Raw genomic sequence first — 25,659 nt, 5'->3', positions numbered from 1 at the left:
TATTCTTTATTCATGAGCATGTGAATCCATGCCAGACCCCATGCTGGAGAAGGAACAAGTTACTTACCTGTAACTGTTGTTCTCCAGCATGGGTCTGGCATGGATTCACATGCGAACCCTCCCGCCTACCCCTCTGCGGCTCTTCACTTGGTCATACTGCCACTTCACGTGCTTCCAAATCTGAAGATGGCTGCCAGAGGCGGTGCTTAGGTAGAGGGCAGTCATTGGCTGTGGTCAGTATGACGCAGAGACCAGTGATTGGTTATTACTACGAAAGACAGATCAGAAACGAAACTGATACTGGTTTTTTCTTTACCGAGGATTCCCAGCCTGACAACGGGGAATATTCATGAGCATGTGAATCCATGCCAGACCCATGCTGGAGAACAACAGTTACAGGTAAGTAACTTGTTCCTTGCCCGTCATACTCGAGGACAACGAGTTGTCACTCGGACAAGGGAGTCAAGATCTGTTAACCTATATTGCAACCTTCAATCGTCTCATAGCCCAGACCAACTGGCCAGAAGAGAAGAGGACTAAACTATTTTATCAAGGGTTACATGGAGAACTTAAGGATGTGTTGGCGCAACTGGTGAATCCCCCTGAGAAGTGTGCGGACTACATAGACCTGACTGTTTAACTCGATCACAGGTTGCAGAATCGGAAAGTGGATCGAGCTAGATCAGAGGGACGGTCAGTTTACTTCTCCAGCATGGGGTCTGGCATGGATTCACATGCTCATGAATATTGCCCGTCGTCAGGCTGGGAATCCTCGGTAAAGAAAAAATCAGTATCAGTTTCTTTTCTGATCTGTCTTTCTTAGTAACCAATCGCTGATCTCTGGGTCATACTGCCCCCAGCCAATGACTGCCCTCTCCCTAAGCCCCGCCCTTGGCAGCCATCCTCATATTTTTACTGCACGTTCAAGTGTTGGGAGTCCTCGTGTTTAGCTCTTGAGTTTTTTACTGCATTTTCATGTTTTTTCAGGAGAATTTATCATTTTTTCGGTTTAATCGAGCTTCAAACTCCACCGTTTCTACTTCGATAACAGGGACCCATTTCGGAATTCTTCTACGCCCCTCAAGGGTGAAATTTTCATCGAGTTTACACTTTTTGGAGGATTCCGGAAGATCTGCGGCCTACCTCAACGGACATGGCCCAGGACAAGGGGAGCTCGACGCCCGGATCCAAGCTGTTCAGGAACTGCCCTGGATGCAGATTATATAACTTTTTCAAGGAGGACGAGCATTCGCGATTTCTCTACTGCCTTCATGGGGACAAGAGGCACGTGGAGAAGGACTGTGCGTCCTGCAAGAACCTTTTGGAACGGACCAAACAAGATTGTCGTTCCCGCCTCGCCTCCTGGCTGGAGAAGGGCACAGCAAGTGAGAAGGCGAAAAAGTAGTCTGAGCGGGCTTCTAAGTCCTTTGATGGCGCCCCGGGGACGGGGGCCCAACAGAAGGCCAAGCACTGCGGGCTCCCGGAGCGCTGAAAGGTCGGGCTCTTCGGTTGCCAAGCAGGGCGTTACTTCCCCTGCATGTTCGACCATGAGCCAGCGCTCTGGTTTGGGGAAGAGGAAGTCCGAGAACCCGGGTAGGCCGCTGGAGCGGACCCGGTCGATCTCGAAGGGGGAGCGAGGTGCTGACCCTCCCCCCCAAGGCGAAGGCCCAGGACGCACCTAAGGTGGTGAGGGCTTTGATCCACCTGGCTAAGGCCTCTACCGAAGTGGTCGCTGCGACCCTGGCGGAGCCGGCTGAGACTACGCCAATGGAAACGGCCTCTGGGCCCAGTATCCCTGCCTCCACAGAGGGAATCCTCTTTCCAGCCCATCGCTAAGACCCCCGTGAAGCCCCCGGCTGAAAGAGGCGGGGGGGCCGGCGGCCATTACAGACTCGGAATCAGCCTCTGAGGAGGAACTGGTGGAGACCGAGAAGGGCCTCAGCGAAAGGTCCATAGGCCTCAACGAGAGGTTCATAAACCTCAACGAGAGGTTCGAGAAGGTTCGATCCCAGGGAACGGTCCCTGCTGACGTGATAGAAGATAGCGGGGACAAACAGGGCCCAGTGGAGCGGCCATCCCGTCCGTCGCAGCCATTGCCCGAGCCCCAGGATAGCTTTGCGGCTGTTTTGTTGGCAATCCAATCCTTATGTACCGAGATAAGGACGAGATTACCACGTACCCTGACGTAGGAGCCAGAACCCGGCCCGTCGGGAAGCCCTCCGAACAAGCGGAGGAGAGTGTCCACCCCGCTCCGCCCTTCGTGCCTGCGAGACCGGTGGGCCCTTCATCACCCCCCCCCCCCCCCTGCCGGGAGAGGATACAGCGACGGATACGCCGACAGGGACGGACGAAGACTGCGGCGATGACAGCGGACATCCCGTCGTCATACATCCCCTCCCCCCCCCCCACCCCCCCCCTGCCGCAGGCATCCCCAGCCGACGAGGTTGGCTCTTTCCATGCCATGATAACCAGGGCATCTGAGCTCTTCCAGCTCTGCCCTGAAGAACAGAAAAAGGAGGGGTTTCTGTACCAACGACGAGAGGCTGAGGAAGACGGTCCTCGCAGCGCCTTTACTCGACGACATCTGGGACGAGGGGCTTGCTGTCCTCAAGAACCCTGCCACGACACCCGAGAAGAAGTACCGAGTCCCCGATGCCGCCCCCTTGTGCCTCAGGGCCCAGCACACGCCGGACTCAGTCGTTTCGGCAGCGGCTAAGAAGAAGGCAGCGGGCGCGGCAGCTTCAACTTCCACTTCCCTGCCAGACAGCGAGGGCAAGAAGTTGGACTCTATAGGACGACGAGTCATCTCGACGACGATTGAGGCGGCCAGTGCCTTAGCGATCGTTGCCCGCTACGACAGGGAGCTCTGGTTCAAGATAGCTCCCCTGCTAGATTTCCTGCCTGATGACAAAAGGGCGGAGGCCCTAGAAATTCTGCAGGAGGGCAAGGTGGCGTCAGATCACGCCATAACGGTGGCGACGGACATTGCCGATACCGGATTTCGCCAACTGGGCAACAGAGTTTGCCTCCGACGACGAGGATGGCTCAAGGCGACACTTTCGCCAGGACGTCCAGACATGCCGTTGGACGGCAACAACCTCTTTGGTAAGGCTGTGGATGAGTCTCTACAGGCCATCAAGACCGACTCGGAGACGGCCTGGGCCCTTGGGGTGCTTCAGCAGCGACGGCCCTTTCGGAGCCCCGGAGGCAGAGTGCCTCCAAAGGATCCAGCGGTGGCTCCTCCACTTACCGCCAGGCGGCCCACTCCTCTTCCCAGGAGGCCTACAGAGGTTGCAGCAAGCAAGGGGGTTCCCGCCGTCGTCAAGGAGGCCAAGGCGGCTAGGCCGCTTCCAAGCAAGACTGACCCGGCCGGGTTGTCGGGCCCCCACCCCGGTGGGAGGCCGGCTGACTAAGTTCGTCAGGGTGTGGGAGTCCATCTCCACCGATCGTTGGGTGTTGGACACCCTGGCCAACGGGCACTCGCTGGAATTCCTAAAGAAGTGCCCTCGCATTCCTCCCGTGGCCAGGAAGGAGAATCACGTCCCTCAACAGCTGTTGGAAGTAAAGGCGATGCTCAAGAAAGGTGCCATCGAGCTCGTCCCCAGGAGGCTCCGGAGTGTACTCAAGGTACTTCCTCGTCAGAAAGAAGATAGGCTGTAGGCACCCCATCCTGGACCTGCGTCGGCTAAACAAGTACATCAAGGCGCAGAAATTCAGGATGGTCACCCTCCAGCACGTACTGGGACAGCTGGAGGAAGGCGACGTCCTATCATCGTTGGACCTGGAGGATGCTTACTTCCACATCCCCATTCTAAAAAGGCACAGGAAGTTCCTCCGGTTCGTGGTTCAGGGACACCACTACCAATTCAGAGCCCTACCGTTTGAATTAAAGTCGGCACCCAGGGTTTTCACCAAGTGCCTGGCACCAGTGGCGACGCGGCTGCGCCTGCAGGGGATCCACGTCTACCCCTACCTGGACGACTGGCTAATCTGGGCAAGGTCAAGGGAATTCGCTGTCTGGTTGCTCACGGAGCTGTTGTTCGCTGTCAACTACCCCAAATATCACCTGGTTCCATCGCAAGTAGCACTGTTTTTGGGGGCGAAGCGCGATACAGTGGAGCAATTGGCCTCCCCTTCAGAGGAGAGGACCAAAACCATCCTGGGCAAGGTACGGCGGCTGTTAGCCACGGACGTGGCCAGGGTGAGGTCCATCAAGTCCCTTCTCGGGATGATGTCCTCATGCATCTACCTTGTACCCCTTTGCAGACTTCGGATGCGTCCACTACAGGAGTTCCTCGACGCCCGCTGGTTTCAGGCGAGCGGCTGCTTCGAGGACAGGATCCCCCTCGACAAGGAGTTCTGTCGGGCGATCCTATGGTGGGGCACCCGGGCTCACCTCACGACTGGCACAGGCTTTCAAACCCCGGCGTTTCAGGAGACGGTGACTACAGACGCCTCTCTGGAGGGTTGCGGGGGTCCACACCGGAGATCTCCACGCAAAAGGCCTTTGGCTCCCGGAGGAGAGGTCTCTTCACATCAACATCTTGGAGCTCCGAGCAGTGTTCTGGGCGCTCAAGTCGTTCCTCCCGTCCCTGAAGGACAAAGTGGTGAGGATCTTCACCGACAACACCACCACGATGTTCTACATACGGAAGTAGGGGGGCACCAGATCCCCAGCCCTATCCAAGGAGGCCCAGGATCCTGTGGCACTGGGCCGACGCCCAGGGGATGTTTCTGGTTCCCTTCCGCCTGGCAGGAATAAAAAACACCATCGCCGACTCACTCAGCAGGGAGCTGCGCTCGTGCCACGAGTGGGAACTGCGCCAGGATCAAGTGGATCGACTCATCCAAATATGGGGCAAACCCCAGATCGACCTGTTCGCGACTGCGACGAACTCCCAAGTGCCAGAGGTTCGCCAGCAGGTTCCCACAGCCCAGGAGCATGGGCGATGCTTTCTCGTTCCCTTGGGATGGCCTGTTTCTATACGCGTTCCCTCCATTGCCGTTGCTGCTCCGCCTCATCAACCAGCTCAAGAAGTCCAGGTGCAGGATGATCCTCATCGCACCGGCGTGGCCGAGGCAGATCTGGTTCCCGGACCTTCTGGACTTGTCAATGTCCCCGCCAGTCAGGCTGCCGGCGGACGCGGATCTTCTCTCCAGAGAAGGAGGCGCCATTCTCCACCACGACCCACAGTCGCTGAACTTGCAGGCCTGGCTCCTGCAGCACTAGAGTTTGGAGGGTACGATATCCCGGCTGATTGCAGAGAGGTTCTTGCAAAGGCCAGGGCGTCCTCAACTCTCAAGTGTTACGGTCATAAATGGAAGAGGTTCTCTGTCTGGTGCTGTGCACAGAAGATTAACCCTCTGCGAATTACGGCTCCTCGAGTGCTGCATTACCTGCTGTCGCTGGCCAAGGCTGGACTCGCTCACACCTCCATAAAAATACATCTGCCTGTCATCTCCCGATACACCAGGACGACGGGACGGGCGTCCTGTGGTCCCATCGCCTGGTGAAGGTATTTATGAAGGGACTATTCCGATCAGTCCCGCCGGTGAGGGCTCCTGCCCCGGCTTGGGAGCTTAATGTGGTGCTGACCAGGCTCATGGGGAGGGGGCCCCATTCGAGCCTATGCATTTGGCGCCTTTGAAGTTCCTGTCATGGAAGACAGCGTTCCTCGTGGCCATCACCTCTGCACGACGAGTGGGAGAGATTCAGGCCCTATCTTGCAAGCCTCCATACTTGACTTTTCATGGCACAAGGGTAGTGCTTAGGGCGCACCCCTCCTTCATGCCCAAGGTGCCGTCGGACTTCCACCCCAACGAGCCCTTGGTGTTACCAGTTTTCTTTCGGTCGCCTTCGACGCCGGCCGAGAGGACTTTGCACTCGCTGGATGTACCTAGAGCGCTGAAGTTCTACGTGGACCTCACAAAGACTTTTCGGAAGACGTCACAACTGTTTGTGAACTTTGGGTCTGTGAATCAAGGGAAGGCTCTCTTGAAGACTTCCATCTCCAGATGGCTCTCTGGCTGTATCATGCATTGTCACCGGTTGGCAAACCGACCGCTGCCCGGCCGTCCGAGAGCCCATTCGACCAGAGCGATTGCTGCTACCACGGCGTTCCTGTCTGGTGTGCCCCTGCTGGACATCTGCAGGGTTGCTATGTGGAGGTCGACGCACAACTTCACAAGTTTCTACTGCTTCGATCGGGGCTCCATGGAGGAGTCCAGGGTCGGCCAAGCAGTGCTGCGCAACCTGTTCGCTTAAGGTGAGCCTTGTGAGGAGGTAAGAGATGCTTAATGTTGACCCTGTTGTATTGCTTAATGTTGAGCCTGTTGCCACCTCCCGTGGTTGTGCATGTGTATACTGCTATGTATTCTTTTATTCATGAGCATGTGAATCCATGCCAGACCCCATGCTGGAGAAGGAACAAGTTACTTACCTGTAACTGTTCTTCAGCATGGGTCTGGCATGGATTCACATGCAACCCTCCCACCTACCTTTCTGCGGCTCTTCACTTGGTCATACTGCCACTTGGCGTGCTACCAAATCTGAGGATGGCTGCCAGGAGCGGGGCTTAGGGAGAGGGCAGTCATTGGCTGGGGGCAGTATGACCCAGAGATCAGTGATTGGTTACTACTAAGAAAGACAGATCAGAAACGAAACTGATACTGATTCATTTTCTTTACCGAGGATTCCCAGCCTGACGACGGGGAATATTCATGAGCATGTGAATCCATGCCAGACCCATGCTGGAGAACAACAGTTACAGGTAAGTAACTTGTTCCTTATATTGTGGACAAGCAGGTCACTTCCTCCGTGACTGCCCGGTAAAATCACCTAAGAAAACGGTTGGGGCAACAGACGAAACTGATGAAGAAGAAGAACAGAACTCGTTAAAAACACTAATGCCCGGCAAGTGCAGGAGGTCCGCTTGTCGACCATGAAAAAGGAATCCGTACAGACCTCACGTCTAGTCCTTCCAGTGCTTTTGGTGAATCACAAGCAACCATCAAAAATACATGCCTTTGAGGCATATATTGATTGTGGAGCTATAGGTAACTACATTGACCAAGATTTGGCTCTCCGAGTAGGCTTTCCTCTCCGACAGAAGCAGAAATCTGAAAACATCACTGCTGTGGATGGTTCTCAACCATCATCCGGCCCAGTGACACAATACACAGAGAAAGTCAAGCTTCTGTGTCAGGACGGGCATCAAGAGGACATTACTTTCGATCTCATCGGTGATCCTCAGTTCCAGATGATATTGGGAATGCCCTGGCTGGAGACCCACAATCCTAGGATCGACTGGCGAAAACGAGTTCTGACATTTCCTCATGATTGTGCCGACACATGTTACAAAAAAGATGACACCGATCTGAAACCGAAGAAAGGAATCGTGTTGGGCCTCATCAGCTCCTTACCGCTTGAATACCAAGATTACAAGGATGTCTTCAAAAAAGAGCAAGCCAACGTTCTGCCCCAGCACAGACCCTACAATTGTCAAATAGATCTTGTACCCGGAGCCCTTGCAGCCAAATGTGCGCTCTGACAGAACAGGAAAATCAGCATCTTAGAACTTACCTGGATCAGTACTTGGCGAACGGTTTCATTCGCCCGTCCAAGCCACCTGCCTCCACGCCCTTATTTTTTGTGCCTAAAAAGGAGGGGGACTTAAGATCTTGCATTGACTATAGAGCCATCGATCAGATCACAGTAAAACATCTATATCCTTTACCACTTATACCAGAGCTCTTGGACCAAGTGAAACATGCTCAAATCTACATAAATCTGCATTTAAGAGGAGCATACAATGTTGTAAGAGTAAAAGGAAGGCAAGTGGAAAACGGCCTTCCACACAAAGTACGACCTCTTTGAATACCAGGTCATGACCTTCGGGCTGTGCAATGCCCCCGCGGCGTTCCAATTCTTTATGAATGATGTACTCCGTGAACTACTGGACAGTTGCACTCTTGTTTACATTGACATTCTTATCTACTCAAATTCCATCGAAAAACATGTAGGCCATGTCCGGGCAGTCTTAGAGAAGCTTTGACAACACCAGTTGTATGCCAAGTTGGAAAAATGTTTTTTTCCATGTAACCGAGGTCGCGTTTCTCTGTTTCATGCACTCACCACAAGGCATACATGGATACCCGAAAGGCAGATGCAATCCTCCAATGGCCCTCACCACCATCCACGAAAGGAGTGCAAAGCGTGCTCGGATTCGCCAACTTTTAACGTCGGTTTATCTGGGTTTTCACAAATTGTACATCCAATTACCTCAAGCTCCATTGGTTGGCAGAAGCTGAAGAAGCCTTCCATAAGTTGAAACTAGCATTCACTACAGCACCAGTCCTTCGACACCCACTACCAGACCTACCTTACATAGTTGAGACCGATGCTGCAAAAATAGCCATGGGAGCAGTATTGTCACGAGACCCTGAAACAGGACAACTACACCCTTGTCACATTCTGGTCCCGCAAATGTTCAGCCCCCCAGTTGAACTACGCAATCACAGATAAGGAATTACTGGCAATTAAAGCAGCATTCAAGGCCTGGAGACATTACCTTCTTGGGGCGAGACATACGGTCACTGTCATCACAGATCACCATAACTTGCAATACTTGAAAACCACCAAAGCACAATCCTCGCGTCCACTTCGTAGGGCTATTTTTTTTTCGCGGAATACAATTTTATTATCACTTATAGACCTGGAGTACGCAATGGGAAAGCAGACGCTCTCACGCATGAGTGAAGAAAGAGGCTTTTACAGCATCCAACCCAGTGGCCATAATTCCTGAGGAAAGGATTCAAACCAGAATAGCTGCCACCATGTGTGTGGATGACCAAAAAAGCAGTTTGCCATTCCTGATGGATCAATCAACACAACAGGAATGGCTGTTAAAAGGTGACCAGTACACCATCAAAGATAATCTACCTTATTTCCAAGGACGATTACATGTCCAAGACCAAGAACTGCAAAAGCAAATCATCACAAATTACCACAATTCATTAGTGGAAGGACACCCAGGAATAACCAAAACTCACGCTAAGGTAAAACAATACTACTGGTGGCCAACCTTGGCAAAGACATTGCCCAATTTATTGAAACCTGCTGTGTCTGTGCACAACACAAGTCTCAGAAACAGAACCCTGCTGTCTTACTACATCCCCTAACAGTACCGTCAGCACTTTGGCATACCCTGTCTATGGACTTCATCACAGATCTTCCACCCTACAATGGATACAACACCATATTAGTCGTTGTGGATTTATTCTCCAAAATGGGCCATTTCATCCCTCTGAAGGGACTCCCAACTGCGTCATCTCTCGCTTCAGTGTTCCTAGAGCAAATTGTTTGATTGCATGGATTTCCATCAATATTAGTATCTGATCGCGGAACTCGATTTGTTTCTGCCTTTTGGAGAAAGTGTTGTACGATTGCCAAAATCGATCTCCGGTTGTCCACAAGCCATCACCCTCAAACTGATGGGCAAACTGAACGAACCAACCAAACTTTAGAGCAATATCTCCGGTGTATGTTGCAACAGTCTGAGGATTCTTGGAAAAATATACTCTGGGTAGCTGAGTATGCATACAACAACTCAGTTCACACAAGCACAGGGCAAACTCCATTCTACACTGTGCGCGGAAGACATCTGAGGACATCAGTATTTGATCCTCCCGATACCCTTGAAATACCAGCCAAAAAAATTATTTAAAACCATCACTAAGGTTCTTAAGGAGGCGACAGAGCATCTGACCAAGGCTAAGCAAAGACAAAAATTGTTTGCTGATCGACATCGGAAGGAAGCTCCCACCTACCAGATTGGAGAAAAGGTGTGGCTAGCATCCAAATATATTCCCCTGAAGGGGCCAAGAGCTTAGACATCGAAAAAACAGTCAGCCATACTTCACGCTTTTCCTTAAACCATCACTTACCTGCTGTTGAACATTGCAGTAGCATCCTTCTTCCATCCAGCCGCGTCTCGCATCTCACAGCTGCATTGAGGCTGCATTTCCATCTAAGGGAAGAAAACAGAAGAGACGTTATTGCGGGCATAAATAGGAGCAACATATAAAGACATTAAACCGAATGAACAGCATCACGAGCTCAAGAAAGACTTGCAATCATAAGGAAGAAGCATAGTCGCAGCTGGACTGGACTACTCCTTATCCGGTATCAGTGATGCAACCGTGCCCCAACGCCTCCGCAGAGACCAGGTGAGCGTAACAAATACTCTGCGGTTACACTGGATGTTGGACCATATGCACAGCATGTGATTCTAAGCAGATACAATCATCAGAAATGCTATTACGGTGAGTAATGCATGTCACCTAATTGTAGACCATTAGAACATGTGCTAACATCAAGCATCTGTGATTGTGAAATACCATAAACGTCCTGAGAGATGTCCTACAGGTCTGCTGGAATCAGATGGCCCAACTTGGCATTGAAATCACTACCCAATATTAATACCGTGCAACAATCTAGAGTAGTGCCTTCCACCCATTCTTCCAGGGCCCCAAGCCTGTTGATTTCTGAGACATGCAAACTATTGTAAACATTAACAATCAATAGGGTATCTCCTTGCTCAGGGACCATGGTAGCATGTTGTATGTTATTGGAGTTAGTTTCCGTTTCCCTAATTCGGTAATTCAGAGATGACCTTATCAATATCACCAGGCCACCATAACATTGCCCTCTTTTATTCCTAGTTGATGTGGTTGAAAACGAAAACACCACATCTTCTATTGCCAATGTTTCTTGTAGAAGAATGCAAAAACAATGGGGGTTCTGGGAGTTGCTCAACTAACAGCCTATATCCTGGGTTAGTCTCAACCAGAGTTTTGGCCCACCATCCTTTCACAGAAGAGAAATTTCCACTACATATCAGTCTTTGTCCTGCCCAAGGGCAGTCCAGCTCTGAAATGCCTGGAAATTCTCTTCTGAACAAGAGTACCAACAGCAACCGCAGACACGTGTTTCGGCCTGGTTGGGCATTGTCATTGAGGTGGAGCTGTGCCACTCTAAGAACATTGAGCAAGGGTTCCACATCTGGATTACCCTAGTAACTTGTAGAAGAACATCATGTTGCTTCAACAAATCTACATTCGAGGGGATTGGGTCCTCTGATGTATTCCATATCTATGACAGGTAATGTCCGCAGCTGTGCTGCGGACATTACCTGTCATAGATATGGAATACGACGTCGGACCATCCCATCGAAAGAACGTTACCAGGTAAGAAAGTAACTTGTTCTTCTCCAGCATGGGGTCTGGCATGGATTCACATGCTCATGAATATTCCCAGTCAGGCCAGGAATCCTCAGTAAAAGAAAAGAAAGTTTCACTTTCACTTACAAATGTTGCTTTCTCCTATAAAGCAATCACTGAGCTCTGGGTCATGCTGCCCCCAGCCAGTGATTGCCTTTTCCCTAAACCCCTTCTCTGGCAGCCATCTTCAGATTTTTACCGCATGTCCAAGTGTTGGGAGTCCTCGCGTTCTGCTCATAGAGCTTTTCTGCGTTTTCACGCTTTTTTGCTAGGAAATCCCTATTTTTGTTTGATCGAGCTCGTGTGCTCGATTAGTTTCTTTATCGGACTAACAGGGATCCGTTTGTTGACATCTTTTATCACCCCTCAAGGGCAGAATCGTCGAGTGTTTTTTCTTCGAAGATTCCAGAAGGCCATCAGGCTTACACCGCACACTGGACTATGTCGGAGGAGGACGGGGGTTCCCTCTTCGAGCTCTGCATCAGCTGCGGTTTGAGGAATGTGTTCATGGAGGGCAAGTATTCCCAGTGCCTTTGTCTTCAGCCGACTCACGAGGAGGAGGATTGCAAGATCTGTCGTGGCTTTACCAAGTGCACCATCAAGAATCGGCACAGCTGATGGGTGGCGTGGCTCAACGCCAAGGCCTCTACCCCGCGTGGTTCACAGGGGGCATGCCTCACCAAGATCCAACCAGTCAGAGCAGGCTTCTAAGTCCTTTGAGGGCACCCAAGACAAGGCCATGCACTGCAAGTCAGTTTCCATCTGGTTGCCGCGCAAGCGGGTCCCGCGACGAGCAGGGCGTGCTCATCTTCTCCATTTGCCTCCGTTACCAGCCACCGCTCCAGTTCTTCAAAGAGGAAGTCCGCTAGCCCTGGGAAGCTGAGAGAAACGGACAAGGCCAAGGCTAAATTGTCCTCCACTATCGAGTTGGTGGCGGCTGCCGTTTCGAAGTCGAAAGGGGCTGACCCGGGCCAGGGTGGCTGTCCCTCCCAGGCAGAAGGCTTTGGCCAAACCAGTGGAAAAAAGAGGATGCTGTCCCTAAGCCTGAGACTGACCCCTCGGGACACAAAGGGGGTGTGGGGTGAGCGAGTGGCAGTGCTCCAGGGCACGGATTTTTCTTCTTCGATGAAGAGGACACAGTTTCTGTCCACACTGTCCCGATGGATGTTGGGGACGACAAGAAAATCAAACAGGAGGAGGTCCACGACTGGGGCGATGGAGGTGGGGGGGGGGGGGCATGTAGACGCTGGGCCCAGAAGCCTGCTCCCCCGACACCTCCAATGGATTTTCCACAGGATATTCTTTCAACTCTCAGCGTGCTTTTGTCGGACATACAAAAGAGGTTGCAGATGGCACCACCAACCCCCGTTGACACCGGGCCCACCTTTGCTGAAGAAAAGGAAGTGGCACCCTACGCAACCTCACCAGCCGCCACACATGCCCTCCTCCCCTAGGGATATGGGGGGGCGAACACTGACGACAGACAGCGACATCACTCCGCCTTCAAGGGCTTCTCCCACGTGCGAAGTGGGTTGATTTCACTCCATCGTCGCCTGTGCATCGGAACTGTTCAGCCTATGCCGGTGGAGACGAAGGAGGGCATTCTTTATCAATGCTGGGAGGTGACAAGGAAGACCATTCTGCCGGTGTCTCACCTGGATGACGTCTGGGAGGAGGACCTGGCGCTGCTAATAAAAAAAAAAAATCCTGCCTTGGCCTCAGTGAAAAGAGACTGGGTGCCAGAGTCTGCACCCAAATGTCTGCAGTCACAGCCATCACCAGAATCTGGTCTTGGTGGCTGCGCAGAAGTCATTGTTAGGCTACGTTTTGAATGCAGTACCCTCTGGAAACACTACAAGCAGCTATGACTACAGGTATAGGCAACCCAACCCTTGGTATAAGCTTGTACTACACAGTTTTGGTAGCGTGTTGAGCAGCCAGGCTTCTCTCAAGAGGGCAAATGTGGGCTGTAATGGAGTTACACAAAGATTCAGTTGCAGGTATTCAAATGAACTTCAAGGTTTCTTGCATAAACAATTAATATATCAGTCAGTGTTAAAGCCTTCTTCAAAAGGGTGCAAAATACTAGCAACACACAAATACACTTCAATACTGTACACTGAGTTTCTGAATCAGACAAGGCCCTTTAGGGATGTCCCACAGACACATCCTTCACCCACAGGTGACTTCAGTAACAAGGGTGCTGGGGACATTAATATGTTACTGTTGGCATCCAGAATACTCTTAAAGTTGGTAAAAGGCAAAGGTTATTAGAACACAAGAAATTACCAATATTCATAAGCAGGGCAAATACTTTCAGATAGTATTTAGAAGAGTAATTCAATTCAAATAGGCTAAGCCAAAGTCAATGGGCAAAAGTCTTTGTATAGGATGCAGCACTTAAGGTAAGTAAATGGAAAAGTCTGCATAAGTTCTTGGGAGTATTTGATAGAAGAATCAAATGTTGGGCTAAAAGCTGATTAGACTTGTGAGTTGCAGAAGTTACAAGCACTTCCACAGTAAGAGGTAAGTTCTCTTAGACTTGTTTACAGTACCTTGGTAAAGAAGAAAAGATGCAGCTGATGACTTTTGTTACTGTGCAGCTCTGCAGATCTCACTGTTCCGGGGCCTCAGTTGTGGGGACAAGAGGGAGGACGTTGGGACTCCTGCACTGTCAAAACTGGCAACCGTCAAACTTTATTTTCAGTGGCTGTTTGGCGTTTCAGCTCCTTGTGCTACAGCAAATGGCAATAAGCGTGGTTCCTGGCTGTTTTGGAGGACTGTCCTTACTTCTGGGGTCCCGCACTCTACTGGGGGAGCACATGCTTGTTCAGTCCTGCTGCGTGGGAGTCCGGAGGCCAGCTTAAAAGTAACACACACAATCTGGTCTTTCTCCCTGGCTATACAGTTTCCTGCAGCAACTCTGAAGAAATTCAACCAGCTCTGAGATGGGTGTCCAGGTGGCTTACTTTGGAGTCGATTTGTCCCACCAACTCAAAGGGAGAAGTCGTCCTTGCCGGGGCTTCTCTGTCGATGTGAACTTGGCAAATAATCACTGCAGCAGGGCTTCACCGGGCAAACCAACGGTCCAGGAGTTGAAGCAGGCATCCTCTTCAAGCTCTTCTTCGGTTCCTTCGTCCAGTGATCGACTGCTTTGGCTTTTATTCAGTTATCTACCATTTATTCCGGCCTAGCTGTCACTCACCCAGCAGAGTGGCTGTCCTTGCTGGACAGTCAGCAAGCCAAATGCCACAGAGTGTATTTGGGTCTCCTAGGAGACTAAGCACAGAGTTTCGGGCACCTCCCTCACTTCCTGCCTACCCCAGACACTCGGGCACCAGAAGCGGGTTTTTCTCAGAAACCCTGCCAAATGCGAAATTAACAAAGAGACCAAACCTGGTTTGGGTGTGGGGAAACTCTCTAGAAGGACCCTCCAACAAAGACCTGGCAATAAAGACCGGGCACTATTTTAGAGAGATGGCTAGATGCCATTTTGAAAAAGATGGCTCCCGTGGTTACTTTAACAGAGCCATGAACGGTCGAGGTAAAAACCAAGGTAGTTCAAAACGAAACCACTGCCACCAGCCAGTCAATTGAGGAAAGGGTAACATAAACAAAGGTTACATGAGCATTTAGACACAAGGGCTACTAAGTAACCCCTCCAGCCCTCTATTGTAAGATAGGGTGTTGGGTCTAGCAAGTACAATGCTAAGTAAAGTCAATTTCACTTTACTGCTCTGGGAAACAGTAGTTGATACCCAGAGGAAGGTATTTAAACCCTGGGAAATCTGGAAGACTGCCCTGTGGCACTGCACTAAAGGTGTTTTGTGACACAATTGTAAAAGATGCCCATGGAGTTGGTTAAGACTCCATAACAAAAAAGAAACTGTGTATAAAATCACATTAAAATACGTGAGAGAGTGGGGAAAAAAGGGTCTTACTCTCTCGAGGTAAAAAAATCAAGTCCTCAGAATTCAACAAATTTGCTGTGGGTCTCTAAGGTGGAGGGAATTGGCACATTTTTGAGAATTCTCCCCAAGTCCTCCAACCCGTCGTCCTCCGCCTCAGTTCCCCCAGACAGTGAAAGGAAGAAGTTGAATGCTGTGGGTAGAAGAGTAACCTACTCGGAGGCTACGACGGTCAAGGCGGCTAACGCGTTAGTGATCCTGGCCAGGTACGACCAGGAGTTATGATACAAGATGGCCCTGCTACTGGAATTCCTCCCCGAAGGTAAACTGGTTGAGGCGCTGGAGATCCTTTCAGAATGGTGAGGTGGCGTCGGGCCATGCAATCACTGTGGCCCTGGACATTGCAGACACCAGGGTTCTGCCAAATGGGGAACGGGGTCTGCCTTTGTTGCCGTTTCTGATTGAAGGCCACCAACTTTGGGCAGGAAGTCCAGATGAGGGTCCTGGACATGCCGTTTGGGGACAATCTTTATGGAAAGGCTGTTAATGTATCACTGCAGGCCATCAAGACTGACACTGAGACGGCCCGTACCCTGGGCACGCTGCAACAGCACCGTCCGTCCGTCCTTTCGTCGCTCAGGAGGGAAGTCGGGCAGATCGAAAGGTTTTGGCAAGGATCGTCCTTGTACCGCTAAACCACCTGTTCCACAGCCCAAGAGCTTATAGTGGTCATTTTCAGGGCCTTTGGAGACGGTCATCCTCAAGGCTTCCAAGGCGGCGTGCAGGCCTCCAAGCAGGATTGAACCGGCCAAGACATCGGGCCCCTGCACTCCGGTGGGAGGACGGCTGGTAAACTGTTGGCATGTAGGAAAACCTCTCCACCGATCTATGGGTGCTGGCCCACAGACACTTTGGAGTTTCAGCGCAAGTGTCCGTGGAGACCACCGGTGGCTCGGCAGGAACACATCCCTCAGCTGCGGCAGTAGGTGTGGGCCATGTTAAAAAAAAAAAAGGGGGGACGATAGAGATGTTTCCAAAGTGGCTACCGGCCTCCGGAGAAGTAAAAGACCACCAGGGGCCTGAGGCCCATTCTCGCTCTACGACGACTAAAATACATCAAGTCCCAAAAATTCAGGATGGTCCTGTTGCAGCATGTGCGAGGCCAACTGGAGGAGGGGAACTTCCTGTCGTCGCTAGATCTAGAGGACACGTACTTCCACATCCCCATTAACAAAAAACATCGCCCGTTCCTTTGCTTCGTCGTACACGGGAAGCAGTATCTGTTCAAGGCCCTTCCCTTCGGACTGAAGTCTGCACCCAAAGTCTTTACAAAGTGCCTGGCACCAGTGGCGGCCCATCTGCGCCTGCAAGGAATACATGTTAGGGAAAAATCTCAATGTGCTAATTCCCTTCACCTTAGAGACCCCCAGCAACTTTGCTGAATTTTGAGGACTTGATTTTTTTTTACCTGGAGAGTGTGACACTTTTTTTTCCCCACTCTCTCGTATTTTTGGGTGTTTTACTCTTGTGTTCTTTGATTATCTCGCATCATTTCATGTGTCGCACAACACCCACAGTCCTTGGCACAGGGAAGCCTTTCAGGCTTTCCGAAGGTTTAAATACCTTCTCTGGGATAAACTACTGTTTCCCAGAGAAAGTAAAGTGAAATTGACTTCACTAGTCCTTGCAAATTCATAGACCCAGCACACCCTATCTTGCAATAACGTGCTGGAGAGGTTACCTAGTATCCCCTGTGTCTAGAAACTCATGTAGCAGTCAAATGCTACCCTTTGTGGAAAGGTCCGTTTAGAGTTTTGCTCTGTGTGCCAAACCAGGTTCAGTCCCTTTGTTTCATCGCCTTTGGCGGGCTTCAGGACTGTAGACCACCTCTGGTGCCCTAGTGTCTTTGATGGGCAGGAAGTGAGGGAGGTGCCCGAAACTCCCTGTACTTAGTCTCCTAGGAGACCCAAATGCACTCTGGCGTGATTGGTTGGCTGACTGTCCGGCAAGGACAGCCACCCTGCTGGGTGAGTGGCAGCTAGGCTGGAATGAATCGGAGGAAACTGGATAAAAGGGGAGTCTCTTGGCTTCGAAGGCAGAGTCGACCACTGGAACGAGAGAACCGAAGACGAACTTCAAGAGGACGGCTTCTGCAACTCCTGGACCGTTGGTGCGCCTGATGAAGCCCTGCTGCAGATCGCGAAGTTCATCTCGACGGAGAAGCCCTGCAAGGACAACTTCTCCCTTTTGAGTTGGTGGCACCAATCAACTCGTAAGCCACCTGGTACCATTCACGGAGCTGGTTGTATTTTCCTCCGAGTGCTGCAGGAAACCGAATAACCAGGGAGAGGGACACCAGTTTGTGTGCTTGTCTACAGCTACCGGAATTGAAGTGCCAGCTTTGACCAGTCCCAGTGCAGTGCAGGAGTCCACTGACGTCCTCCCTCTTGTCCCCATGACTGAGGCTCAGGAACAGCAAGATCTGAAGGGAATGCCAGGAACAGAAGTCTTCAGCTGTATCTTTTTCTTCATTGTAAGGTACGGTGAAAACCCGACCAAGAGAACTTGTCTCTCACTGCGAAAGTGCTTGGAACTTTGGCAACTTGCAGGCCTAGTCAGCTTGTGACCCAACCTATGAATCTTTTACGAACTACTTCTGAGAACTTTGGCAAAGACTTCAGTTTAACTACCAGAACTGCTTTATCCTATACAAGATTTTAGCCCATTGACTTTGGCCTAACCTATTTCATTGAATTGCCGCCTCCTGGTGAACACACAAGGTATTTGCACTGCCCAAGAGTAACTGTAATGTTCTGTTTATTAACCTATGCCTTTTGCTCCTCCTTCAAAGTAGTTTAAATGCCTCAAAAGTACAGTGTAAAGTACTGAAGCATATTTTCCTGTGATATAGATTGACTCCTTCTAGTGAATGTTTTAGATCTGACTGTTGAATACATTAATAAGTGTTTAACCAAGAAACCTTGTGTAAGTAAGAGTTTATTTGAATACTTGTGATTGTAGACCTCTGTAACATCCTTACAGCTCAAATTCCCTCTTGTGATAAGCCTGGCTGCTCAGCTCCACTACCAGAAACTGTAGTACAGACTTTGCTTACACCTGTGGTCATAGTTGTGTGTAGTGGTCCCAAAGGGTACTGCATACAAACTCTGACTAACAATGTCCACCCATACCTCGACGACTGGCTCAACAGTGCCAAGTCAAGGGAGATCGCTGTATATCACACGGACTGTCCAGCTGCTGATGGATCTGGGGGTTCGCCGTAAACTTTCCGAAGTCCTGCTTGATTCCATTGCAAGACGCTCTGTTCCTGCGGTCCAAGGTCAACACTGTATCCTGCCTGGGGGCTCTGTCGGAAGAGAGGATAGCGTCCATCCTGGGCAAGGTGCAAAAGCTGTTGGCACTGAAGATCGCCACAGTGCGACCATCAAGTTGTTGCTCGGCATGAGGTTATGCATCTACCTGATCAGACTCTGCAGGTTGCGGATGCAAACTCTTCAGGAGTTCCTGAATGCTCGTTGGATCCATGTGTCCGGAAGCTTTGTTGACAAGATTGTCCTCGACGAAAAGTTCCCTTGAGCGATAAGGTGGTGGGGCGTGCGCTACATCACCAGCAACACGGCTTTCCAGAACCCTCCTTAAGAGGATATGCTGGGGAGCTCATACCGGATGTCTCCACGCCATAGGCCTGTGGCTACTGTACAAGGACCGCCACATCAATGTCCTGGAGCTGTGGGCAGTGTTCTGGGCCCTCAAGTCATTCCTCCTGTCCCTCAAGGGCAAGGTGGTGAGGGTCCTCACAGACATATCACCAGTGTTCTACATCTAGAAGCAGCAGGGCACCAGGTCCCTAGCGCTCTTCAGAGAGGCGCATGATTTGTGGCCGTTGCACAGGGGATGGCAGGAGTAAAGAACACCATCGCCGACTCACTCAAGCCCCTCTCAAGTACCTTTCATGGAAGACTGCTTTCCTCTTGGCTATCACCTCTGCTAGGAGAGTGGGTGAGATCCAGGCCCTATCCTGCAAGCAGCCTTATCTGACTTTCCACGATACCAGGGTGATGCTGTGGACGCACCCCCTCCTTCATACCGAAGGTTCAGTCTGAATTCCATTTCAACTAACTTTTAGCCTTTTTTTTTTGTATTTTTTTTTTTTTTTTTTTTTTTACTCCTTCCTCACTGGCTGAAAGGACTCTGCACTCGCTGGTTGTGGTGCATGCTTTGAAGTTCTTCATGGCTCGCACAGTTTTTCCGGAAGACATCTCAACTTTTTGTGAACTTTGATCCTGTGAACCATGGGAAGGCCTTGTTTAAGGCTTCCATCTCCAGGTGGCTCTCCGGCTGCATCACTCACGGTCACTGGTTGTCAAACCAACAGCTTTCTGGCCGTCGGAGAGCCCATTCTACGGAGTGATTGCTGCAATGACGGCGTTCCTGTCTGGTGTGCCTCTGCAGGGCTGCTACGTGGAGATCTACGCACACCTTCATGAGATTCTACTGCGTCGACAGGGATTCCAGGGAAGAGTCCAGGGTCGGCCGAGCAGTGCTGCGCAATCTGTCTGCTTGATGGTGAGCCTGGTGGGGTGGTAGAGTTATTGCATTTGTTGAGTCTTGCCACCCCTACCCTCCCTCACCCCCCACCCCCCTGTAGTTGTGTATGTATGTACTGCTATGGATTCTTTATTCATGAGCTTGTGAATCAATGCCAGACCCCATGCTGGAGAAGGAACAAGTTACCTACCTGTAACTGTTTGTCTCCAGCATGGGTCTGGCATGGATTAACATGCAAACCCTCCCTCCTGCCCTTCTGCGGTTCTTCTTGGTCGTAATGCCACTTTACGTGATACCAAAACTGAAGATGGCTGCAAGAGAATGGGTTTAGAGAGAGGGCAGTGATTAGCTGGGTCAGTCTGACCCAGAGCTCATGGATTGGTTTATAGGAGAAAGACAGTTTGTAAGTGAAAGTGAAAGTTTTTCTTTTACCGAGGATTCCCGGCCTGACGGAATATTCATGAGCATGTGAATCCATGCCAGACCCATGCTAGAGAACAGTTACAGGTAAGTAACCTGTTCCATATCTGGATCCCTAAATTTCGATCCAGCCCAAGCTATGTTCCAACTGAGAATGGATATGGTATTCTCTATCAGATGGTTGCGTGTTTGTGCCAACGACAAGGGATTTGATGACCAACTCTGTTGGTTTTGACCTGCTACAGGAGGTGGGGTGGGGTCGTCCATCTATTTCTTCAATTTTTGGCAGCGTTTCGAAGCAGTTCGGTGTTGGACACCCCGTTCTCAGATGTTCCCGCATATTTTCACCATTACCACTTCTTGTGTAGGCGTAAGCCCCTCGTTTAACCCCTTCCCTGGAACGATGCAAGGGTCTAGATCGATCTGGTCCAGAATTAGGGGCACACTAGAGTGACCCCTAACTGGTTGCATTGGGTAAAAGGACAAGGATGCAAATGTACTTTCCCCACCCAGACGATTTTTATCATAGCATCTACATTGTCACCAAGTAATTCAGTGTGGCCAGATTGGACACTGTGACAATCACGCAGTTGCCTTTCACACATTTTTCCATTTTAACAACCCATGAGACTGTTTTTGTCATAAGGATGCTACGCAGGTTGATTTTTTTTAAAACATTTTTTTTAACCAGATAGGCGAGTATTGATCCAGTGGCCTGTTTTTATTGATTAGAGTTAGGGAGACTTATCATTTTTATGCTTCGTCCCCTCTCCTAGTGAGACCCCCAGCACTTTTTGCGGGACTTCTGGACCTTTTTCTTTCAATCCTGAAAGAGTGGAGCCTCTTTCCTCTCCTTCATTCTTGTGGGATCGGTCTTTTGGAACTCTATTCTTTGTGTTCTACCTGTACTATGGAGTCTGTCTGCTCCATAGCTCTTAAAGGCATCTTTTGGGTCCTCTTTTGAGATTTATTTTTTGTATCCTCAAGTTAACTACAGTTCTTAAGGATAGAGGGTATCTCTCCCAAAACTCTAATAGTCTGATGGATTGGCACACACCACCATCAGTGGAGTGCCAAAGAGATACCTTGTATCCACTTTCTCTCTGCTCATGGGACGTTTCTAGTCAATTGGACAATTTCCTAGTTATGGCTGGTGGCAGTGGACGTTTTCTACCAACTATTGTGTATTTTATGTACCACATGCTATGTCCATAGTCCTAGTAGTGTCCAGTAGGGGCACCAAAGTACCAACTTGGACCCTCCCTTCTTTTTTTCGCCATTACTGTCATGGTGGTTCTTTGTTAGCCCTTCTACTATTCTGGGAGGGGGAGGTCAGTGTGTGTTTTTGCTTTGGCGGGACCCAATAGGTCTCCCTGTCTAGGCTCCAGTGTCTGGGTAGGCAGGAAGTGGGGGAGGAATTTCCACCTCCTTGTCCTTTGTCGGCCAGAGTTCCTGAATACGTCCAGCTCCCACAGGTGGGGGTCTGGCTGTCCTGATTAGACAGCCCAAACACCCCTTTCTGTGAAATGCTGAGAGATTACAGAGGATTGTGTGCTGGAACTGTATAAAACGTGAGGCTTCTGGAGTGAAAAGCAAGTCAGCCACTGAAACAAAAGTAACAGAAGAAGGCAACAACCAGAGACGCCTGCTGACCTTTTGCAACACTGTGTAGCGACCACTGCTGTCCTGACCCTGTTTTCTATGCGACAGAGGAGCTCCGAAGGGAACTCCTTCCCTTTGGTCGGTGGGAACAACCAGTCTCAAGATGAACTTTAAAATAAGACATCTCCCTACGTCCTTGGAGCTTCCAGAGCTGCCGAACCCTAATACCAGGAGACCTGCTGCCAATTTCGAGTGCATCATTGTGGAAAGGCTGATTCCGTCCAAATCTTTGCTGAACCTGCAAGGACAATCCAGAGATCCGATTCAACTTGGCCAGACCCCCTCACCAGATTCTTGGACGGCAGGTAGCGAAGATTGACCATGCGATCCATGTACTTCGTTGGTGCTGCAGAAAAGGCGCCAAACCCGCAGAGTGAACCAAGAAGTTTCTCAGTCGTGCCACAGGTCCTCCCTCGAGACTGCTGCTGAGAGATCCCATCCATTGTCCTGCCTTCAGTCACCAGACTGAGGAATCCGGAGGTCGGGCCCAGAGCTGCAACATCGCGGAGCATCCAGCACAAACATTATCTTCTAACCTAAGGTACTGTGGGGGAGAGGAGAGGTATTGCTTATCCGATTCCAAGGTGTCGCTCCAGCGTGTTGGAGTGCATGTAGAGGTGTCCAGGGCAACCCCATCTTACCGCAGATCCAAGCCGCTGCTTGTGGGCCCCCTCTCGTGTGTTTTTAAGATCTTGTTTGTTAGTTAACTTGCTGCTTCAATAACACTAGAAACTGGAAGAAATCCACAGGAACTTTTTGTAATTCGCTGCTTGTCAAGACTTCAAGTCCTCTTTGAAATTTCCTTTTAGCTAGTGTTGTTTTTAAACTTAAAAGGCTTACTAGGCGAATAAACAGTCTCTAGAACCTTGAACTAAGCTTATGTTCCACTAACCATTTTCCTCCCTTTAAGTGACTTTAATATGTTTGCAGAGTAAATGTATTTCTGTATAAACCTTTGAAAACTCCATGAGTGCGCAATAACTGATAATACGATAACATTGTATTTTTCCTTTCTAACGTTGCTACAAATGTAGCCGCGAACAAAACACAAAAGTTTAAGTGCCCTTTGAAGTGTATTAAGTATTCTTAAGTGTTCTAACGTAAACATCAAAGTATTTATAGTGGTTCTGGTGTAAATATATACTTTTTATATTATTATAAGTGGAAGTGCTTATTTGTTGTGCCTGCCTAGCTAATATTCAGTGTACTTACCTGCAGCTCACATCTTCCTTTTAAAATGAGCCTGACTGCTCTGCCATTCTACCAAGGTCCTGAGCTCGTACAGACTGATAATAAGAGTTGGGGATCTACACACCACTGGGAAAGTTTGCTAAAGTCTTACTGCCCGTAGGACTTGAGGAAAACTCCCCAACAATTAATGAAACAGTTGTTTCTTAAACCCCCATCCTCCCCAGGGCAGAAATGTCCATAATAACCCCAACCAATGAAGCTGCTGCTCAGGGAAGATCAATAACTACCTGGCTCCTGACAACAGAACCTAGGTCAGAAACAGCCTATCTTAGTTCTAGTATTGGACAGTTACTTTTTCCAGGGGCCTCTTCCAAAACCTCCATGTCGCTAAGTGCCGAGGCAAAGCTAATATTCCCATGTGGGTGTGATAAGCCGCTGCTATCGGCTACCACCTGTTTCCCTCTTTTATTCTGGTCATTATTTACCAATGAAGGGTCATACGATTGATTCAAATTCGTATTTGGTAATGAGCCACTCACATTACCATTACAGGCCAGCTCCTGAAGATTAGTGGCTTGCATTAGGGAGATATTGGAGGTACCTGTAGGAGAACCTATCCTCTTTAGAATTTGGGCTGCTTCAATTTCACTCTGTAGTCAAGATGTGTTCCTCCAGTTTGCCTGCCATCTGCTTTAGTCATTCAATGTGGGTTGTAGGCCAGTGGCAATAGTGTCATATGGCCGTTTTGTCCTTGCTTGCTATTTTTGTTTTGCCTAGCAACTGGCTGCCCCTCCCTTGCCTTATGCTTCACTGTGATATTTTGGTCATTGCTACTAGTAAAGTGCATGCCAGGAAGGAAAGTGAACGGTGAAGGAGAGGGACAAGACGTGATCCATGGAGTACCATACTAGGCCTGCGACGTTTCAGATAGTGCAAGTGCAGGACAAAAAGTGAGGTTGATAGGGGGCAGGGGTGGGGGGGGGGTGGGAGTAGGAGAACAACAAATAAAATTACCGTACTAGGCCAGGTGTACTAGGCCTAGTGCATACAAGGTAGTGTAAGTGCACATACAGGAACTGAAAGGGAGGGGAATGAGTGCACAGTCAAGCAGTGCCCTGGGTTAAGTGCAGGGAGGTTGGCCTTCTCAAGGAACTAATTCCAGAAGTGTGGCAGTGGTGAGCAGAGTGCACAGGCCCGAGGGCAAGTGCAAGGACTGGTGGGGGTGCCTGGGACCTGTGAGGCTCTGTAGGTGCACCAGGCGAGCTGTCGGCAAAAACTGAGCAGAATTAGGGAAGAGCGGAGGAGGGAAAGGAGGAGGTTTGGAAGGGAGAGGGAAAGAGGAAGGTCTTAGGAGTTTCTGGATTTTAAGGAGACCAGGCTCAAGACAGAGGGGCAGAGAGGTTGTTCCAGAGGGAAGCACCTGCTGAGGATAAATATCGACCACCATATCTGTTTGGAGAACTGGCTCACCTGCAGAGGACGAGCGGAGGGCTCTAGAAGGAAGTTATTTAGGGAGAGAGAGTTGTAGATGGCGCCAGCCCCGGCCAGGTATAGGTGGCCTAACCACCTGGTCAGATCACTGAAATTGATCAGACCTTTATAGACTATTAATAAATGTACAAGTCTGTCATTCATGCCCCACTGTTTTGCAACTTCTTGTTTTTATTGGTGAAATGTACCGGTGGACAGGTGAGATGCTACATGGAAATGTGGTAGCATAATGAACTGATAGTGTAATTGTCCTTTTCTGTGATTATCATGAATTGATGGAATAGAACGGTTACCTGTTTTACAGTCAGTGTGATGAAGAACTTAAAATCAGTTGATGAAAGGAAAGCAATGTTTTTAGGGTGGGAAGATTTGGTATGCTTGCAAAGGCCTCTACTGTGGGCGATGACCAGCAGATGTTACTTTTTAAGTGTATTTCAATAGTATTTTACTTCTGAGTTTTGCTGGTAGGGCCCAAAAGCAAAGTGCATCTTCTGCGTTGGGTATTAAAGTAGAAATTAACATGTCTAACTAAAGTCGAATGATGCAATGGTCTCCCTTGCAGTGGTGTTGATGAGATTTGCTGTTAATCAATTAATTTTTGTAATCCTCAGAAATGACTACAGAAATGACCAACGTAACCGGCCATACTGACACTTTTATGTATATTCATCTGTTTCATCTTGGACATCGCAAGAATTCTACCTGTGCTTTACCTGCAACTTCTCTTGTAATTCTATTATGATGTGAAGTAGAATGTTTTTCATGGTGGGTGGGTATAGTTTCTTAATGTTGTCAGCTTCTGTAAATTTCATCGAATTTTCCACATTTGTTTTCCTAAACTGGGCGGGCTATGCAGAGTAAAAATTCTGAACATCAAAAATTGTAAAAAGCTGTGGTTTTGTAATACAATAAAAGCTGATTGTTTTTAATTGTGAGCCCTTGTTTATCAGATAACATGCTGCTTGCTTACGACGTCTTACATTCTGCCAGTCATTGTGCATCAATGGTTGCAGACTGGACTTGCTTGATTGAATCTAATATGCATGTGTTATCTTCCATTATATGGTATATACAGAGTGATAATCATTTGTAGGACATCAAAGGACAGGAGCTGTCGGTATATACACTTAGACACAAG

At 49.6% G+C, this 25,659-nt stretch overlaps 1 protein-coding gene across 5 annotated transcripts in view; it reads left to right on the top strand.

The window, feature by feature from the left end:
* The window catches only part of LOC138488148 (TATA-binding protein-associated factor 2N-like), a 530,913-nt gene extending 505,463 nt beyond the window's left edge, over positions 1 to 25,450 (top strand). For all 5 annotated transcript variants that reach the window (XM_069614929.1, XM_069614927.1, XM_069614926.1 and 2 more), the window contains one exon: positions 25,133 to 25,450. In XM_069614929.1, coding sequence (XP_069471030.1) covers positions 25,133 to 25,172 — 40 coding nt within the window. In that variant the 3' untranslated portion in view covers positions 25,173 to 25,450. The remainder of the gene's footprint in view (positions 1 to 25,132) is intronic.
* Positions 25,451 to 25,659: the final 209 nt, after the last annotated feature.

The sequence above is a fragment of the Ambystoma mexicanum genome, chromosome 9, assembly GCF_040938575.1.
Source record: "Ambystoma mexicanum isolate Mex_15411 chromosome 9, UKY_AmexF1_1, whole genome shotgun sequence".
Taxonomy (NCBI): domain Eukaryota; kingdom Metazoa; phylum Chordata; class Amphibia; order Caudata; family Ambystomatidae; genus Ambystoma; species Ambystoma mexicanum.
The sequence above is the reverse complement of the archived record's forward strand: the minus strand, read 5'-3'. Positions and strand labels throughout refer to the sequence as shown.